This window comes from Oryzias latipes, chromosome 6, assembly GCF_002234675.1.
Source record: "Oryzias latipes chromosome 6, ASM223467v1".
In the NCBI taxonomy this organism is placed as follows: Eukaryota; Metazoa; Chordata; class Actinopteri; order Beloniformes; family Adrianichthyidae; genus Oryzias; species Oryzias latipes.
Window position 1 is genome coordinate 1,685,203 of NC_019864.2, and position 19,474 is coordinate 1,704,676.

General features: G+C 43.6%; 1 protein-coding gene across 2 annotated transcripts in view; it reads left to right on the forward strand.

Annotated features, from left to right (window-relative positions):
* The window catches only part of mgat4c (MGAT4 family member C), a 181,773-nt gene that overhangs the window by 75,057 nt on the left and 87,242 nt on the right, over nucleotides 1–19,474 (forward strand). The window contains exon 3 of one of the 2 annotated variants that reach the window (XM_020701581.2): nucleotides 13,472–13,555. The exons of the other annotated variant lie outside the window; for it this stretch is intronic. Coding sequence (XP_020557240.1) covers nucleotides 13,508–13,555 — 48 coding nt within the window. The 5' untranslated portion in view covers nucleotides 13,472–13,507. The remainder of the gene's footprint in view (nucleotides 1–13,471; nucleotides 13,556–19,474) is intronic. 2 annotated transcript variants of the gene reach the window in all.

The window sequence follows — 19,474 nt, forward strand, 5'->3', positions numbered from 1 at the left end:
ATATATCCTTGTGTAATGGTATTCCCAAATTATAGTTATTTAAAAACAGAAACATAACATCCTCTTATTTTAAATCTATTTTTTAACAAAAAAGATTTTATTGATGAACTATGAACACACAATATTTGAGTCCAAGTTGGGTAAAAACTGCTAACCAATATACCCATACAGAACTTTTACTTCCTTTACTAAATGAATGTATTACATCTGATTTATTCTGTTGTCAGTGATTCATTTTTTACATAAAAGAATCCTGCTAACACTAATGTGTTCATTCTAGTATTCAAAGCTAAAGTTTGGTGCTTAGATGTGGAATTCTTTCTGTTTGATCCTGACACATAACTTTTTATACAACTATTGCTCATCCCTGGGGAAAAGAGTAACTAAATGGACTCAGCTGAGTAAAAGTATTGGCTTGTCATCATCCATCTGTCGGCTAAAGTAAACAATTTGTTGCTCATGTAACCCTTGTGCTATCTTAGATGACCCCACCCTCACATTGAGGTGTTCTCCCTACCATGACAAAGGTGGATAAAGGTGGAAAGATTTCATGTAATCCATGGACACCAGAGAAGATCACAAATCATTGAAGAAAAAAGGTTCAGAGCACTGTCTAGTGGGTCTAGATGACCCAACTCCCAATGGTAAAGTGCCTAGGATAGAACAAGGGTTACATGTAACAAAGTAACTCATCTGCTGCAAAAGAGCAGAATCTATAGATTTTGTTTTTGTTGATTTTGTCTGTGACAACCAGTGCATTTGGGATTTCAAAAAACCTTAAGAGAAAGGTGTCAAATCAAAATCTGCTTGTTGTCATTTCTGCATGAAAAACATTCATTTGGAACTTGAGGAATGCACACATACTACAATAATTCTTTTCTTTTGTTTGCTGTCAAGATGAAGATTTATGCTCAGTTCATGGTCTGCCAGCCAAGCCTGTGCTTTTCTTTGCCAACTGTTTCTCGCGTGAAAGAGGATAAAATGAGAAAACGACAAATGTTTCAAGCAAAATTAAAATAACAAACATTAAAAAAGAAATTTGAAGAAAATTTGTCAACCATGAAAAAAAAACTACTGCACTCCTTAAAAGGTCCTTTTCTTTTTACGCTGTTGGCCTTTTTAGTGTTTTTAACGTGTTCTTGTGGCATTTTTCTGATGATGGAGGACGCATGTAAAGAAAATCACACCAAAAACTGCATTTCTGTGTATTTCTTTGTTCAAAAGTGACAAAGAGATGAAAAAAGCCAATTCAGAAAGAGCTTATTTGTGAAAAAAAAGATGCAGTTATGCATCCACTTGCAGGCAAATAGATCCACGCATGTCTCTGTTTTTCTTGTCTGAGGTGAAATCTGGATCAAAACAAAACGGCTGTTTCATGCAATATTGCTCAGTGTTTTGTTGCACTGGTAAAGATAGGATGGGGGGTGTTAGGGACTGTGAGGTAGCGGTAGAGAGCCTAAACGCTTAGTTAAGGGTGATGGGAAGTTGTGGGCGGGGTTGTCCTAAAGAAGGAAACAGGTTTTTTGAGTTTGGCTAAAAACTGCATAATCATAATTAGATGACTACTGGGAACACTTTGGGAAAAGATAAATAGATGATCGGACTTCAAATGTAGTTAGATCTGCAAGGAACATATGCAGCAGTCTTTAGACAACATTTGCTGAACCTTCCCTTCAATGCTAAACACCTGATGTTTTTTGGCTATCGATTCATTGATGTTACCTGTTTGCAGATAATGGTGTGAAAATGTCTAAATTGGTTACGGCTAAGTTCTTTTAGGGATCGTGACCCTGGTAAAATAATTTGCGGTCTATAAACAACACTTTCTTTCAGATCTTGCATTTAGGTTATTTGTAATTTGTGTGTCTTTTTATTCAGTTAAAATAAAAATTGCTGGTTCTGGCAAGGCAAGTTGAATTGCATCACACAACTCGATTGCAGGTTAATGTAAAGTGCCTGCAAATCTAGTTTTTCTAACTCTAATCCTACCTCCCACTTTTCTTTGCACCTTTTATCAGCCTGTCACTCCACTAATGAGGAAATGAAGCTGTGGATTTGCTCGGATATGAAAAAAACAAAACAAAAACTGTGCTATAGGAAAAAAAGGGGCTTAGCTTACTTCAGAAACTGTAAGACGCTCTGCAAACAGATGGCTGCAGACAAAAAGTTAGCGGACACGTTTTTTTGTTTCGTTTTTGGAAAACATCTCAGATCCTGAAACTGGACATGCATCTGAGCTTGAAAAAAAGTTTTGTTTTCTTAAACTTTGTGAAAATACATCACAGCTTTATCATCCCATAATGATAAAGCACATGTGAGAGTCCTGACCCAATTTAAGAACAACTCATTAGTTCATCTGCTGCCCCCCCTCACAGATTCAAAGGTTGAACTTAATGTAAACATGTATTTCTGCCTGACATTAGCAAAAGGTTAGACTTTTTAGTTTTCCACCATCATATCAACTACCCCCAGAGGGATTGCCACTGGGCATTATATGCCCTCCACGTGTTATATATAAACTTGTTCCCAAGGACATCTCCTGTGCTCGTACACTTGGCGTCACATTTCCTCCACATGCACAGGTTGCATGTAATCTGCACGCGTTTGTGTGTTTAAATGCCGCCTGTGTGCAAATCGGCCGGCCTGTCCTAAACGTTACCTGCTTGCATGATGTGGGGGGCCGCAGACAGCCCTGCTGGTGCCGGAAGGCAGCTCTGTCAGGTGTGGAGAACTCTCTCTGTCATGCCTGCCTCCTGAAATTTAGGGGTGGAAGATGACGCCTGCGGCAGCTATCCTGGTGGGGTGAAAGGGAAGAAAGGAAAAAAAAGCTCTACCCATAGAGTTTTCTACCTGCTGTATATCCATACGATCTATTTCTCTCCTTTTCTTTGTCTTTGTTTGTCTCTGGGGTACATTTCGGCTGCTGTGTGTCAGAAGTGAGATATTCACAGTGCGTGCCGGGAGTTTGACGAGCCTCTCTGACACCTCCATCCTCTCCACCCTCATTTTCATTTCCTCTCCAGCTCGGGCGCGCTTCCTCCCAGCTCCTGCAGTCTGCTTTTGAGCAATGTGCTGTGCGCTCGGCACAGTCATGATGAAATGAAACTCACCCCGCTCCGCCTTTACGTTTAAAACTGAAAATGTAAGTCAGAAATAGAGAAAAACGGCACATCCACAGCAGCACGCTGGCTGAAAGGCTTTTATTTGAGCTTTAATCACTCGTCTATGAAGGCTTTCATTCTAAAATTAGCACCTAAGACCATTCTGTTGGGTTTCTCCATCTACTGTTTAATAGAAACACTTTGAATCTAAATTTGAAATCAGCTGGAAATGAAATGCTGGACCTACTTTCAGCACGTCCCCGTGCGTCTCATCAATCCCTTAGCAGCAGCTACACTCAATTACCCACTTTAAATTTTAATTAGAGAATATTGAGATTAAAATGATAAAGACATTGAGCCCAATTGTTGAATTTATCTCATTCATTCCCTTATGTAACTAAATTTATGTCTGGTGCAACAAAAATTACATGAATTAGCATCCAGTATAGATTTTTAAAAATTTTTTCAATTCCTAATCTATAACAAGAGTCATAATTTCATCTTTATCTGAGAGCCGCTGCCTTACAGAAGTAAAGACGAGCGTTGAATGAACTCATTTATCACAGTATGGACACCACCAGTGTCAGTCTGTGAGTCTGCTGACACAGAACTTCAGAAAGACACGGACGCCGCTCCTCCTCCTGCTTTCAGCCAGGGTCTGCACACAAGTCGATCCTAGTGGATACATCACTGAAGTGTTTTTGAGGGAAAAACATTTCAGGGATACATTTTATTAACAGACATAGAAATTCATACAAAGGGAAATATGCTATAGAGCAGGGGTCGGGAACCTATGGCTCGCGAGCCATATATGGCTCTTTTGATGGTCACATGTGGCTCGCAGACAAATCTTTAATTATAGTAATTTTTTTTTCATTAGACCAGTCCTTCTCGGGCGCGATGCAATGCCAGAGGCGCGCAGTAGTAGCGGTGCTTGGAGAAAAAACTATCAGTTTACTGTTATCTATTATTTCACAGAGTTTGTACCAGCCGGAAACCTTTGAATTGCCTCCCTGAGGAAGAGCGCGCAGTTTTGGGGACGGGATGTGTGAGGAAGAAAGCAGAGGGGGTGGGGGGTGGGGGGGGACCGGCAGCAGGTGAATCGCGCAGAGATGGTAAAAACGTAAACCTGCTGCCCGTCACTCCTGCAGTGTGGTTGTGTGTGTTTGGTTCCATGTCTGTCTCACATCTAAAGAACATTCAGACCTACGATCACGTTTAAAGTCTCAACACCTGCTTGAAGCAGAAACTCACCACGGATCAACCAGACTAGACCATCAGCAAACCACCACGAGAAATCCTCATCATTTATTAGCAACAGTATAACAATGTTATTAAAAAGAATCCACAGACTTATTGGACTTTAAAAATGTTGAAATTACATCAAATGCACACATTCATTTGTATATTTAGTTTTAAACATATTGTCGCGGACTGAGTTTAACTTGGCTGTTGGGCCGCGTTAAAAGTTCTGGAGTTCATGGAACGCATCGTTCAAGCAGAGATCTGATTGGCCCTCAGTTCTGTCGCTCAGCCTGTTGTTAGGGAGTTTGGACCAATGGGGTTCAGCCATGGGCCGAATAAGGAAATGGGAGGGCTGGAGCAGGACGGGGGAATATAAAGTTGGGAGAAGTGCTCTCGTCTCGGCGGGAGAGATTCAGGAGTTGCTGAATTAATTGTACGGCGTTTGTTGCGGTCTACAGTAACCAGAATAAAGAACCCTAAAAGAGGTTAAGTCTCCGTGCCTTAGTGTGGGAAAGGGACACTACATTATTGTATGGCTCTTTCGAAATTACATTTAAAAATATGTGGCGTTTATGGCTCTCCTGGCCAAAAAGGTTCCCGACCCCTGCTATAGAGGCTACTTTCCATCCTCTGCAAAATAAAATTTCATTTACTAGTACAAAGAATAAAAACCAATACAACTTCTCTTCCCTTTTTAGGCCTTAGTGACAACTGTCCCAAAACTTGTGCGGGGTACGCAGGGGCCCCGCAGGAAACGTTAAAATCGTAGACAACTCAGTGATCCCGTAAGGCAAAAATCTTCATATGCATTTTTTTCTATGGGCATTCTGCAGGCAACAGGTTGTAGTTAACGCTTAAAACAACTCAGCGCACTCTCTTGTGGGGTCTAGATGACCCCACTCCCAATGTTAAAGTGCCTTGGACAGCACAAGTGTCACAATGCAGCTGCTTCCTTTACGACCCTCACAGGCCTGGAAAACCCGAAAACACCACTCGACACCCGTACAGGTCATCTCTTGTACAAGTGCATGTGTCTAATGCACACACAAATGTAATGAAGCTGGATGGGTTCATGTCCCATTGTAGTTTTAATTGTTCTCCAACTCTGTCTTTATGTAATAGGAGAATGATAGCTGTTAAATAGACATTGTAGGCTAAAGAAGCACAGAATGAGAAAACAAACACTATAGACTAAATTACCCAATCATCTCTTGAAATCGCACTTGTTGTTTGGCTCAAGATTGTTTTCCTTTTTATTCTTTTTACACTAATTCCTGCACTGGCATTAGGACTTGAAAGCACAAGGCTTTAAGTTATATTTGTCCAACTCCACCTTTTTCTTTTGCAACCTATGAAGCATGTTTTTGGACTGTGGGAGGGAACCAGAGAAAACCCACACATGCATGAGGAGAACATGCAATCACAGAAAGGAAGGACCCAGCTGGGATTTGAACCTGTGAGGCAAAAGTGCTAATCACCACAACACCATGCAGATCTAATGGTTTTTCATGTACGTTTAACTATATATACTTTGCTTACATTCCTTTATATCCAATTATAGAAACATCTGATTGCTCAACAAATATTTTCTAGTAATAAGTTAAGCTATATGTCCCATGCAAATACAGTTATGGCCCTATGAGTCCCTGCCTAAAGTTAAACTCTAATGTATGTGACATGTTTCTCGTATTTTTGTACTTGTTAGTTTTGTCGCGAACAAACAAACATGAAAAAAGGGGACAGTAAGAAAGCAGTCTTCTGCCAGCCTGTACTGAAAATACTGCAAACTTTGCCCCAGTTCTGTCATACTTCAAAAGTGCCTCTGTTATACATACATCACAAATCAAAATCTACAAAAGACAATTGAATAGAATATCACTGACAATCTTCATGCACACTGCTAGAATAATGAGTTCCTTCCAATCCTTTGACATAAAATAAAGCGTATGGGTTGTGTGATGACAATCTGACTCAAGCGGCAGAATAACATTCAGATGTGGCATCTCGGAAGAGCACGACATTATGCTCGAATGATCCATTGTCTTGAAAGATGAGGGACTTTTATGACTTTCCCTGAGACACTTGCCTTTGTCACGACGCTCCTCTAACTCCTATTACAAAGCTCACTTTACAGTAAACTTGGATGAAACATAAAATAGCTGCTTTCCTTGGCATCGTATTGTGCTTAATGTTTCCCCCTCTCAACCTCTCAGTGGGAGCTGAGTGTTGTTTGAGGCCAAAGAGCTGTGAGAGGTCTGACTGGATGGCAGGAAACCTCTGTGCGTTTTGAGGATAAGGAGCTCTGACCCAATTAGTTGGCTTTGTTGGGAAAAAAACAGATTAACTGGCCCTCCTTTTTACTACCCAGGCCCTCTTATCTACCTTCTTTTGCTGTGTTTTTACAGTACAAAATAATTACAGATTTAATTAGCTGTGGACTTTTCTTCAGGGAGATTCCGAAATCCATATTGATATTTCTGCAGAGTTCAGAGATGAAGGCCTTGGCTCTCCGATTATGACTTATGAGGGCTTGGTGTGAGTGCAAAACAAAAGAAAAGGATTTGTAGCTTTTACATGGAGCCCCTAACCTTTTCCTTGGAGCCAATAACTATTTTACAAAAGGATGCAAGATATCAAGCAGAGGTGAGATCAGTGTGGATTCACAAGTTTCCAACTGATCCTACGCCACAGGAGTTATTTGGTGTTTTTCAATAAGATAGGAATAACTGTTCAGGCAACTTGAATCTTTGTTTATCAAAAAACTGTGGAAGGTGGTAAAGACATCCTAAAATCAAATAAAGTGACCACGGTAACAGAACGTATTAAAAAATATGACCAGAAAGAAAATCTGTTATAAATTTGTTTTCCCGGAAGAGTCTGCAACAACAAAAAAAATCACTTCATTTTGATCAATTTATTTTTATAATGGTGAATAAAAATGATAAATGACAGTAATGCCTAAATCCTCACAACAGCTATCGAAGAACAGCAGTTTCCAAAGACAAAGAAAATGTCAAAAAATAATGCTTAAGATGGCCATGGTGCTGGTTTAAGAAAAAAAAAAGCCATTTTCTTCTTTTTGCAAAGTTGTGCACAAAGTTTTACATACCGTAACCGAACAGGGACTACACAGAATACAGAGATTTAGAGTATATGTAGATTTAAATTGATTAGAATCCTAGATTTAAATTGCACTTATACAACAGATTAGGGGACAAATATTTTTAACTGTTAGACTACATCTCATGATGGCAGGTGAGGATGATTAAAAGGTGAAGCACCAAAATACAGACACATCCACACATGCATACTAAAAACCTGTAAGCCTTGTGCTATCCTATGGGGTCAAGATGACCATTGACGTGTTCTCCCTACCATGACAAAGGTGGATAAAGGTGGAAAGATTTCATGTAATCCATGGACACCAGTGAAGATCACAAATCATTGAAGAAAAAAGGTTCAGAGCTCTGTCTAGTGGGTCTAGATGACCCAACTCCCCATGTTAAAGTGCCAAGGATAGCACAAGGGTTAAAGAAGTAAATGTAGAATGTTGTGCCAAAGATGCACGCACAGAGAGACATGGACCGCAGCCAATGACACACTGCTTATGTCAACATACTTTTTAAATCTTAGATTCTGGGGAAAATAGCAAGTCTTTCCAAGTCAGAGGGCTAAAGTCCGAGTCAACTCTGCTGTTGAAGTCTGAGCCAAGTCTAAAGTCGTCAAATTCATGAGTTAAGGCTGACTCGAGTTCAAGTCATGTGACTCAAGTCCACACCTCTGCTTTTTAATGAACCCACTGTGTTCAGAAAATGAAAACTTGCATTGTGGTCTTTATTTGCCAATCTATTGAGCATTGATGCTCACAGATTCTTTGCTGAGACTTCTAGGAAGATTCTAAGGTACTGGATTTTGGTATTGAAGATTCAGATACAACCATCGTGTTACCCCTCCCCCAAGGACCGGAGGGGAGGGGCTACTGCTTCTGCCAAATGCTAAAACAACAGAGAAAGCCCTGGAGAGCGGAGATAAAAACAATAGCTTTGTGGCCAAGAGGCAAATGTTCAAAGATGATCCACCGATATTCATATAGATCTCCAGTGTGGAGATATTTGGAGTTTGCTGTTAAATACAATGACCAGGAAAAAACCCAAACTAAAGAAAAAGTGTTCTGTCTGCAGCTTTGCTACATGTCCAACATGAACACCATCTCCAGCTGAGATTCTATGTAAAAGTGGGACAGTTGAGCAGAGAACATCAGCAGTCTAGAGGCCAACACTATAGAGACTTTATTGCTAGAGTTGAATTGTTTTCTTCATCATGTTTTATGAAGTCTGAAACACTTCTACATGAAAGTCACAAAGTCAGTGTTTACAGGACAAATATTCTGTTTAGATTCTTACACACATGATTTTTTATGTTATTTTTTTTTTTTGTTAAGGGGCAAACCCTTAGCAAAATGAAAAAAATGTAATTTGTGAAACAGACATGTTTTTTGTTCTTCTTCTTCGGTACAATACATATATTGAAGTACAACCCAAGTACAGAGGTAGGAATCCAACAGTGAGTTCATTGCACACTGCGCACCTAGTAAATAGCTAAAAAGTAAAGTGGCCGCTTCAGCTATTATAAATATTTCACTATATCTACACACTGTACAGGAAGAAAAGACGGGGATGTTTTTTTTATATACAGTGACTGTGATTTCGATATTGATACCATGCTTGTTAACATTGTGACAACACATTTTCCATCCATCCAGCCATCCATCAATTTTCCATCCAGCATTTTTATTGGATCCGTCTTGGACAGATTTGCTTGAATAACTGCCTCAGCAAAGATTCCTTCACACTACTTCTCACTAGGTGCCTGTTCTCCGACAAAAAAAGAAGCTTTTATTTGACTTGCTCCTAGTTTCGTCCCAAAGCTTTTATGTGGGACGTGTTCAAACCACCTCCACTAGGAGAGTTTTGGAAAGTATCTTGACCAAAATTCCATTAACAGAATCGGTCTAATATGACAGGATGCTCATTTGTTCTCAGCTATTAAAGAGTCCAGCCTTTTTTCTGGGAAAAAACTAGGCTTCTCTTCTTAGTTCATGAGTCACTAGTATACATCAGAGTTTCAATGTCAATGGATCGTTTCATTTTCTCTAAAGCTATGTTCACTCCACCCTCGGCAACGCACGTTTGTAAAGTCTTTGTAAACATTCTTACACATGCTCATCAGGATTTTGCGTCAAAACTCTTGCATTCAGCGGTCCTTACGCTCATTTTTGAGATTGTTTTTTTGCTCTACGTACAAAACATTGAACATGTGTTGAACAGTAAACCAGGTCAAACTTTGACCAAACAGGAACTCGGATTTAGCTGTGACGGTGTTCCCTTTAATTTAAGGAAGTGAACGACCCTGGAAGTATTTCGGGCAGGCAACTCGAGCAGTGCGTTTACCTGGTTACTCCTCCCTGTGGGCGGTTCAGTCTAATCGACTCACCTGTTCAGCGTCCTACTTAAGTTCCAGGTGCGGTCCAATCCTCTTCTTCCATTTCCACGAGCTCTGCGTTCGTCACCCCACCCTCCTCCCCAGCTTCCACCTGTGAGCTCCGTTAGGGGTAGTCCAAAGTTTTCTATGGAGATCTTTGTTTTATGTATCTGAACGGAGCCTTATGCCATGCTAAAAGAAATATGGAATAAATCTTCTTTACTGCATGAGTTGTCTGACTGAAATACCAACGGTTTGTAAATTTAGACACTAAAAACTGCGGTTTGTGACTGGACAGAATTCTATGACACTAAGTCTTTCTTACATGGAAATAGAGCTGTGAAAAAAAAAGCCTGGAGCAAGATTTGCGAGATCTGGAAACACCGCACCACGCTTCTTTTAACTGTAGGTATCTAAGAGGTAGCGATAGCCCCCAATTGAACTCCATATGCTGAACACACGGTCAAGAACGCGGTAAAAGAATGTTTTTGGACGCGAGTCACACATGCCTGTGTGAACGTAGCATTTGTGTGCAGCACAGTCCTACCTTCATTCAAATAAGACATTAATATGAAAGTTTCTTTTTCATATTTTATCAGTGAAAAAGCTGCACACTGTGTTCATTATGAGTCTCTCAGTAAATTAACAGGGCTTGAACAAATTAAATGAAGCACACAAGTTAAGGAGCAGTGTGTTTGATACGACCAGTAAGTAACAAACAAGTGTTTACCCTGAAAATGGAACAAATACAAGTGTAAAGGAGGCTTATTGACTCTCATTATTTAATTTTACATTTTTGAGACAGAAGTGTGTGTTTGTATGTGTGTTTGTATGCGACTCTGAAAGTTTTGCCTTTGAGTTAGCAACTCTGTTGCTTCCATTTTTAGTGATGCTCACATTTGCTTCTGTCCCCGGGGTTTCCCGATCTAAAGAGCTCGGACTGAAGAGGCAGGCGGGCCAAGCGCAGTATGGCGGCTCAGCCCTGCCCTGGAGAAATCTCCACTGTGACCTGATTTTTCTTTCACACATTCCCCAGATTGTGTGTTCATGCTCACCTGGTCTCCTGTCAGAGCCGTTTCGTGGGGAAAAAAACTACTTCAACAACTGAAACTAGAACAAAAATTGAAAGTTTAGGTGAGGCAGATGCACACCGGCCGTCAGCATTGACTGCTGACTTCTCTGACACATTTAGTTTTATGTCTCAAAAGAGGATCAATTATCACAAATTAAGAACTATGTTTGGGTGATCGCATCGCAATCAAGATCACAAAACTGTACATCTTGAATATAATGCAATCCATTAAGGAATATCTTTCATCGCAGCTTGTCATGCTCCTCTCGGTGGGTTCTGAATTAATCCCAGCGATTGGTCTCCCAGTCACGTTCAGCTTCGTCTTTTCATACCAGCATCTGGACTTAATTGGTGCTGCGTTGTAAAGCTACAGCTGCTCTGCCTGTTAGGACAATAAATTATCCCAATTAGGAGTTGAACAAAAGGGGCTGTCTGACACTGCAGCCTACTGCCATGCCCTGAGATTGAAATGCAGTGGAATGAGGCTGTGGGCTGACATTAAACCGTATGGAAACACCTGCCCCCATCATTTGTTCCATCATCAAAAGGCCACTTTACTGCAGCAGACATATCGAAGGAAAGGTTCTGCTATTGCTGGTGCGTGATTTGAACAAAAAACAAAGCTGGGGTTGAAATCAGAGCAAGGTATGCTGAGTGTTGGATGATTAATTGACGTTTGCATCATGAGTTGTGGATACATCGAGGTTTTTTGGCAGCCGACTGCCGTATTGATGGCACCGCTAATGAAGGCATTAATGAGGGCCTGTTTGGGAGGATGCAGTATGGGGAGGAACAATAGCAACATCTGTGCCGCTCTGTAGTTGGAGGGTAATTTAGTCCATATTTCATTTTGTACGGTGAAAGCTAACGCTACTGTACTCGCTGTCTGCCTCCTGAAAGATGAGGCTTTTATTTGCAGCTGTAACACTCTCAGCTGCTTACGCCACTCGGGGGGTCTTTCACGGAAAACAATGGAGTCTAGCTGCCACTATCATGATCAACTCTCATTTTACGTCTTAGCCTGGCCACGCCATCCATTTGTTTCACCCCTCGCTGCAAGTACGCCATTAAGCCAGCCTAAGTTTGACAAGAAAAACGAAGTGAGCCGTTTCCTGTGGCCTCTGGTGCCTTTCTGAGTAATGAGAGCACCTCCTGGATCCCCCCGTGTCTCTCAGCCTCCCTGCCATCACTTTTACTCTTCCCCTTGAAGTTTCTGTCTGCTGGGAGAGTGGACAGGATTGCATGCTACCAATTTTCTCAGAAATCCACATTAAAAAAAAAGAAACAGGATCAGATGACAGAAATGGATTCTATTGATGAAATCTCATCTTGGTACTAAAGCATCAGAGAGAAGGACATCCAATATTTTGTAATAATTAGTCTATATTATTCTCTGAGAGCAACTTGAGATGTTCCAAAACAGTTGCCAAAATGACTGGAAACGTACTTTAAAGTTAGAATGATCCCAAAGCTTGAATAGAAAAGACAAAAAAAGGGTCTTCATACGTAAAGCTAGGGAAAAGAGAAAGAATTCTCTGGTATCTGTGGGGTTTCTTTTTTTCTTTTTTTGGAAGAAACCGCCTGACCCGACTGCCCTCCTCTCAGAGAGCTGCGGTCATGACTGGAAGGATCTCTCGCCTATTATGACAGAAGTGGTATGGTAATGGAAGGGAAGTCTGCACCGCTGCGATAGCACCACAGGAGTGGATAGGCTAGAACCCACCACTCTGAGCCGGTAGTAATGGTGAGACAGAGGGCATCCAATCTGTTATGGTGATGATGCATTTCCAATGAGCAGAGCTATTATACATCACTGGACAATAATGGTTGAGGAGAGGCTTCGTCTGCTGGTCTCGATGCCACAAAAACAGTGAATAGGTCCTGGAAGGATTGTGTGTACGGTTTGCCAGTGTGCATTTGAGGTGATGAATTCAAAGGAGGGGCTGGGTTTATTCCTCTCTGTTGTCATAGTGGTGGGCCAGCCCTTGTGCTCAGAGAGCGTGAATATCCAAGGGAAAGGAAGACAATGAGAGTGTGTGCGTCTGTATGACAAACAAGCGGCGCGCGGCAGAGAGAGCCTTAGTTAGCTCTCCGCTCGGTGCTTCGCTGCCCCTCTGATGTATGTTTATGGCCCATCATCTCGAGCCAATTACCCTGCCTCTATGTAGGAGCGCGGCGCTCTCCCATCTCAGCCGTCAGTGTGTGAAAACGAAGAGAGGGGCGGCGACAGTTTGGACATCCTTGGAAAAATGCTGCTTTCCTCAGGGGGTTCTTCAGATTCATCCAGAAAAAGTAAGCCGTCTGCTGACTATACAGCTGTTTGGAAAACTGATTGTTTTTTGTTTTTTTTTGTGTGAAATGTGCCACGAGTGGAAGGTTGGTTTTGCAACTTGAAGCAATGTCTGCAGAAACTTTCTCCGATTCGTGATTCCCAAACTATCTAGTGTGAGCGACACAGATCTCTGCAGGGTTCACAAACCCAGGCGTGCTATCAGTTAGACGCTGTAACTGGCATTTGATTTAAAAGCTGCTGTGATATAACCTAGGTGTGTCGGGTTCTTATGTTTGCCAGGTACAGCTGAAGCAGACATGTCTGTGCATCTCATCCATGCCAACCTGCAGATTCTCTCCCACAAAAACATCTGTACTTTACAAGGTAATCTTTTTTTCTTCCTTGTTTGCTTTTGATGCGTCAAAGAGTGTTTCCTGTTGCTTCAGGAAAGATGCCTGGCTAGCCTTTTCCAAAGAAACTTGCAGACAAGTGCAATTTTGAAATGTAAAGTATGGTTCAACAAAAAAGAAGTAATTTGCTCTAAGCAAAAAACTGTACTCTACAGTGAATGGCATGGAGACTATGTGAGGTGATGCTGCATATGTTTGACATTTGAATTGTTTTCTGTGTTAAGTAAAAATGCAGCTTAGTCAAAACAACCCCCTATTGTCAGGGTGAACGAGGCTGGACCCAGAAGCAGGACAGAGACAGAAAGTGGATGAATTAATAGTGTTTTATTGAGTCCCAGTGGTGGTGGAGAGTTCTGGCGTGGATGGTTCGTGGCTTGGACAGCTGACTGAATGGAGAACCGCCGGTCTGGTGGGAGAATGGACGACTGAAGAGTAGCGCTTGGTGTTCAGATGAATGGCGATGGGTGACCAAGGGTGAAGGTGGAGCTGGTGGTTATCCCTAAAGAGGCAGAATAAAAGTGGATTAGCTTGCGAAAAGTATGAGGCACTTAGCATGGAGCTTGACTTAAGACTCGGCTTCAGGAGTCAGTACTCAACCGCATGAAGCAGCTGAAGGGCGATGGGTCCTTATACAGGCTGCAGGCTGATTAGTAGATATGTGGCAGGTGTGAGGATGAGACCAGGATTCTAGCACTATTGGTGGATACAGGCTGTCAGAAAATTTTAAGATCTTTAACCACTCAGTGAGCGTGTACAGCAAACATTTTTTATGCGCATTTTTGTCTAACCATTGCGGTCCAGATGACCCCTCCCTTCCATTGACGTGTTCTTCCTACCATGACAAAGGTGGATAAAGGTGGAAAGATTTCATGTAATCCATGGACACCAGTGAAGATCACAAATCATTGAAGAAAAAAGGTTCAGAGCACTGTCTAGTGGGTCTAGATGACCCAACTCCCAATGTTAACGTGCCTTGGAGGACCCCACAAGATAGCACAAGGGCTAAGGGCATGCTACAGGTGACAGGTCATAGTGAACACTTATACAACATGCAGGGGTAATTAAGGGGGAAGTAGGTGCCACACAGGCATGTTTCATTTTTTCATCTGCTTAAACCCTGTGCACTGCACAAGGGCTGTTTATGAGAAACAAATGTGCTCCGTTTGTGTAAACTGGCTGCTAGATATACGGTCTTACCAGAGTCTAGTTTGTATGGGTGTCCTACTGGCACACCCATGTTTACAGTATTTGCATACAGTCGGTAAGGAGCCAGCACTCGCACCTCACCAATGACTAGAGTGCAGCATGAGGGAATTGTACGACAGCATCATCCATACATCATAAGTGCATGTAACTTACATTATCATTTCAAATACTTCACCATTAACAATTTATTTCTGTAATGGTTCAGTTCATATCATAATTTGTGGTTGGCAATATTATTCTTAGTCAATAATGGTTCATTTTGAATGATCCGATGGGATCCCATCAGATTTATTTCATTTTAAGACAATTATATAATGCTATACCTCGATTTAATGAACAACTTGCCTCAGAAAGATTGATCTAGTCGGATTGTAGGAATATAAATCGATTCATTGATTAAGTCAATTCATCTTTGCACCCCTATTCATGACACATTTATCACACACAGCATGGGCCTTTCCATTTTCATGACATCCTTTAAGTCAGTGTTCCCAAACCTTTATGTGGCTGCGGACCGGTCAACCCCTGGGGATTTTACCGCCGCCCGGCGGAAAGGCTTGGTGGGTTGCCGGGGATGGTTAATTTTTGTCCGCTTTTAAACCTTGTGCTATCTTAGATGACCCCCCCCTTCCATTGACGTGTTCTCCCTACCATGACAAAGGTGGATAAAGGTGGAAAGATTTCATGTAATCCATGGACACCAGTGAAGATCACAAATAAGTGAAGAAAAAAGGTTCAGAGCACTGTCTAGTGGGTCTAGATGACCCAACTCCCAATGTTACAGGGCCTAGGATAGCACAAGGGTTACAAAGAAAGAAAAAATTCTGATCATCAAAAAAGAAACAACACACACAAGTGACTGAAATGGGATCAACAGATTCCTGAAGATTTTCAAAACCGTTTGTCAGAATAAAAGATCGTTCAAATGTAGTTATTTTTCCTACCCTGACCAATTTTACAGCTCAAGTGATGTAGCTGAGAGAATCCATCCATCCATCCATCCATCCATCCATCCATCCATCCATCCATCCATCCATCTTATTCCACTCATGTCAGGTTTTGAATAAGCTGGACCCAAATGCAGACAGGAAACAGATTTATTGAGAAGAGGAGTGAGTCTTTGAGAGAGTTAACTGGCAGAAGATCCAGAAGACGAGGCTGAAAAGTGGTGGGCTTGGCTCGTGTTTGAGCTGCTTGGTTTGGTTTGCTTTGGTTCGGCTTGGCTTGGTTTGACTTGGTGTTGTGCAGCTTAGCTTGGCTGGACCTTGCTTGGTTCGGGGCTGCTTGGCTCAGCTTGGTTGGGTCTTGAGCTGCTTGGCGTGGCGTGGCGTGGCGTGGCGTGGCTTAGTCTTGAGCTGCTCAACTTGGCTTTGCTTAGCTCTTGCTTCAACCAGCGGGGATCAGTGGTCTCTTCCATAGAGGAGAACAGACGAACCGACGATGGCCGGAGGAAGAGAAGGACTTATAAAGGCCGACTAATCAGATGTAGAACAGGTGCGGGAACCAGCGGCAGGTGTGCGGGGACGGCCTCGACACCTGACAGTACCCCCTCCACAAGGGACGCCACCCGGCGTCCGAAATCGGTCAGGGTGCAGACGGCGAAAGTCCCGCACCAAGGCATCATCCAAAATGAACGAACGGGGCACCCAACACCGCTCCTCAGGGCCATAGCCCTCCCAGTCAACCAAATACTGGAAACCACGGCCCCGGCGGCGAACATCCAGGAGGCGACGGACAGAAAAGGCAGGATGGTCATCCACAAGCCGGGCGGGCGGAGGGGGCTCGGCCGGAGGGCACAGCGGACTGGACGCCACAGGCTTAAGACGGGAGACGTGGAAGACAGGGTGGACTCTCATGGAACGGGGAAGACGAAGCTTGACGGAAGCAGGATTAATAACCGAGTCAATCACAAAAGGGCCAACGTAACGGGGCGACAGCTTCCTTGATTCAGTGAGCAGGGGCAAATCCTTAGTAGAAAGCCAAACCTTTTGGCCAACGGAATAGGCTGGGGCTGTGGTACGAGAACGGTCTGCAGCAGTCTTAGTGCGTTGAGAAGCACGGAGTAAAGACCGTCTGGTAGCAGTCCAGACCTTACGACACCGGCGGATATGGGCTGCAACAGATGGAACCGCCAAATCCTGCTCCTCAGATGGGAAGAGGGGAGGCTGATATCCCAAGGAGGCCTCAAATGGAGAACGGCCTGTGGCGGAAGAAACCAGAGAATTATGTGAATACTCCACCCAGACGAGAAAATCAGACCAAGTCGTGGGATTCTGAGAGCAAACACAACGAAGAGCGGACTCCAAGTCCTGGTTAGTGCGTTCTGTCTGACCATTGGTTTGTGGATGGAAGCCAGAAGATAAACTAGCTGTAGCCCCTAAAGCTTGACAGAAACATCTCCACACCTGGGAGGTGAATTGGGGCCCTCGGTCAGAGACGATGTCAGATGGGATGCCGTGGAGACGGAACACATGGTGAGAGAGAGCACTGGCCGTCTCAGCAGCGGTGGGGAGTTTAGACATGGCAACAAAGTGTGCTGCTTTGGAAAAGCGGTCGACGATGGTGAGTATGACCGTGTTTCCTTTAGAAGCGGGGAGACCAGTTACAAAGTCGACAGCGATGTGAGACCAAGGCCGAGAGGGAATAGGTAGGGGCTGGAGAAGACCAGCGGGTGCTCGATGCGTGGACTTGTTGGTGGCACAAACTGTACAGGCGGCCACAAAAGCCCTAGTGTCCGCAGCCATGGTGGGCCACCAGAAACGGCGTTGAATCTGGGAGAGGGTGCGGTGAAAGCCTGGGTGACAAGAGAAACGAGACGCATGAATCCAAGTCAACACCTGGGGCCGAACTGCTGCAGGGATGTATTGGCGGTTGGGCGGTCCGCCTCCCGGGTCGGGGTCAGAGACCAGAGCATCTCGAATGGCCGCTTCGATTTCCCAAGTGAGACTGGCCACCACACATGAGGAAGGAAGAATGGAATCTGCCGGGAAGTCAGGGTCGTTGGAGGTATGTAAACGAGAGAGGGCGTCAGGCTTCTGATTACGTGATCCAGGACGGAAAGAAACGGTAAAGTTAAATCGACTGAAAAACAAGGCCCAACGAGCCTGACGTGGATTGAGTCTCTTAGCAGCACTGAGATATTCTAAGTTTTTGTGGTCTGTCCACACCAGAAATGGATGTTCAGCCCCCTCCAACCAGTGCCGCCACTCCTCCAAGGCCAATTTAATGGCCAACAGCTCCCGATTTCCCACATCATAATTCCGTTCAGAGGCTGAAAGCTTACGGGAGAAAAAGGCACAAGGGTGGAGTTTTCCATCATCGGTCCGTTGAGAGAGAACAGCTCCCACCCCAGTATCGGAAGCGTCGACCTCGACCACAAACTGCCGGGTGGGATCAGCGTGAGCTAAAACAGGAGCAGTGGTAAACAAGTCCTTGAGATGGTTAAAGGCATCCTCTGCCTCCTGGTTCCACCGGAATGAGGTCTTACTTGATGTCAAACTGGTCAGAGGATTAGCGATGCCGCTATAGTTGCGCACGAAGCGCCGGTAAAAGTTGGCAAAACCAAGAAAGCGTTGCAGATCTTTGCGGGAAGTCGGTCGGGGCCAGTCTCTTATTGCAGCGACTTTGGTTGGGTCCATATTCATACTCCCCTTCTCGATGATGAAGCCCAGGAAGGACACTCTGGGGACGTGAAACTCACATTTCTCTGCTTTTACGAAAAGTTTGTTTTCGAGAAGTCTGTGAAGGACTAGGCGTACATGCTGACAGTGTGACTCAAGAGAAGGGGAATAAATGAGAATGTCGTCCAAGTAGACGAATACAAATCGGTTCAGGAAGTCTCTTAAGATGTCATTAACGAGAGCCTGGAACACCGCTGGAGCATTAGTCAAGCCAAAGGGCATGACCAGGTACTCAAAATGACCCAAGGGGGTGTTAAATGCCGTCTTCCACTCGTCCCCTTCCCGTACCCGCACCAGATGATAAGCATTCCGGAGGTCCAACTTACTGAATACCGCAGCACCCTGGAGGTATTCAAATGCAGAGTTTAATAAAGGTAGAGGGTATTTATTTTTGACAGTGATTTTATTGAGTTGCCGGTAATCAATACAAGGGCGGAGAGTCTTGTCCTTCTTTTCAACAAAGAAAAAACCTGCAGCCAGTGGAGAGGAAGATGGTCGGATTATGCCAGCTGCCAGGGATTCTTTGATGTACAACTCCATGGCCTGGAGCTCCGGTTTCGAGAGGCTATAGAGGTGGGATTTCGGCAAAGTGGCACCTGGGATAAGCTCAATAGGGCAATCATACGGTCTATGGGGAGGAAGAGCTGAAGCCTTCTGTTTACTAAAGACCGCTGAAAGGTCATGGTAGATGGAGGGGACGCCAGACAGATCTGGGGAGTCAAGAGAGGGCGAAGACCTGGGCTGATCAGGGTAAGCAGAGCGAAGGCAAGTGGCGTGACAATAGGGGCTCCAACTCATGATGTTGTTAGACTGCCAATCAATGTGTGGGTTGTGGAGACAAAGCCAAGGGCGTCCCAATATTATTTGACTGGAAGTAGCCTGAAAGACATAAAACTGCAGGGTTTCGACATGGTTGCCAGAAACAAATAGGAGAACAGGAGCCGTTTGGTGTTGGATGACTGCAAGGGGTTGCCCATTAGCAGCACTAACCCTCAAAGGAGGGTCCA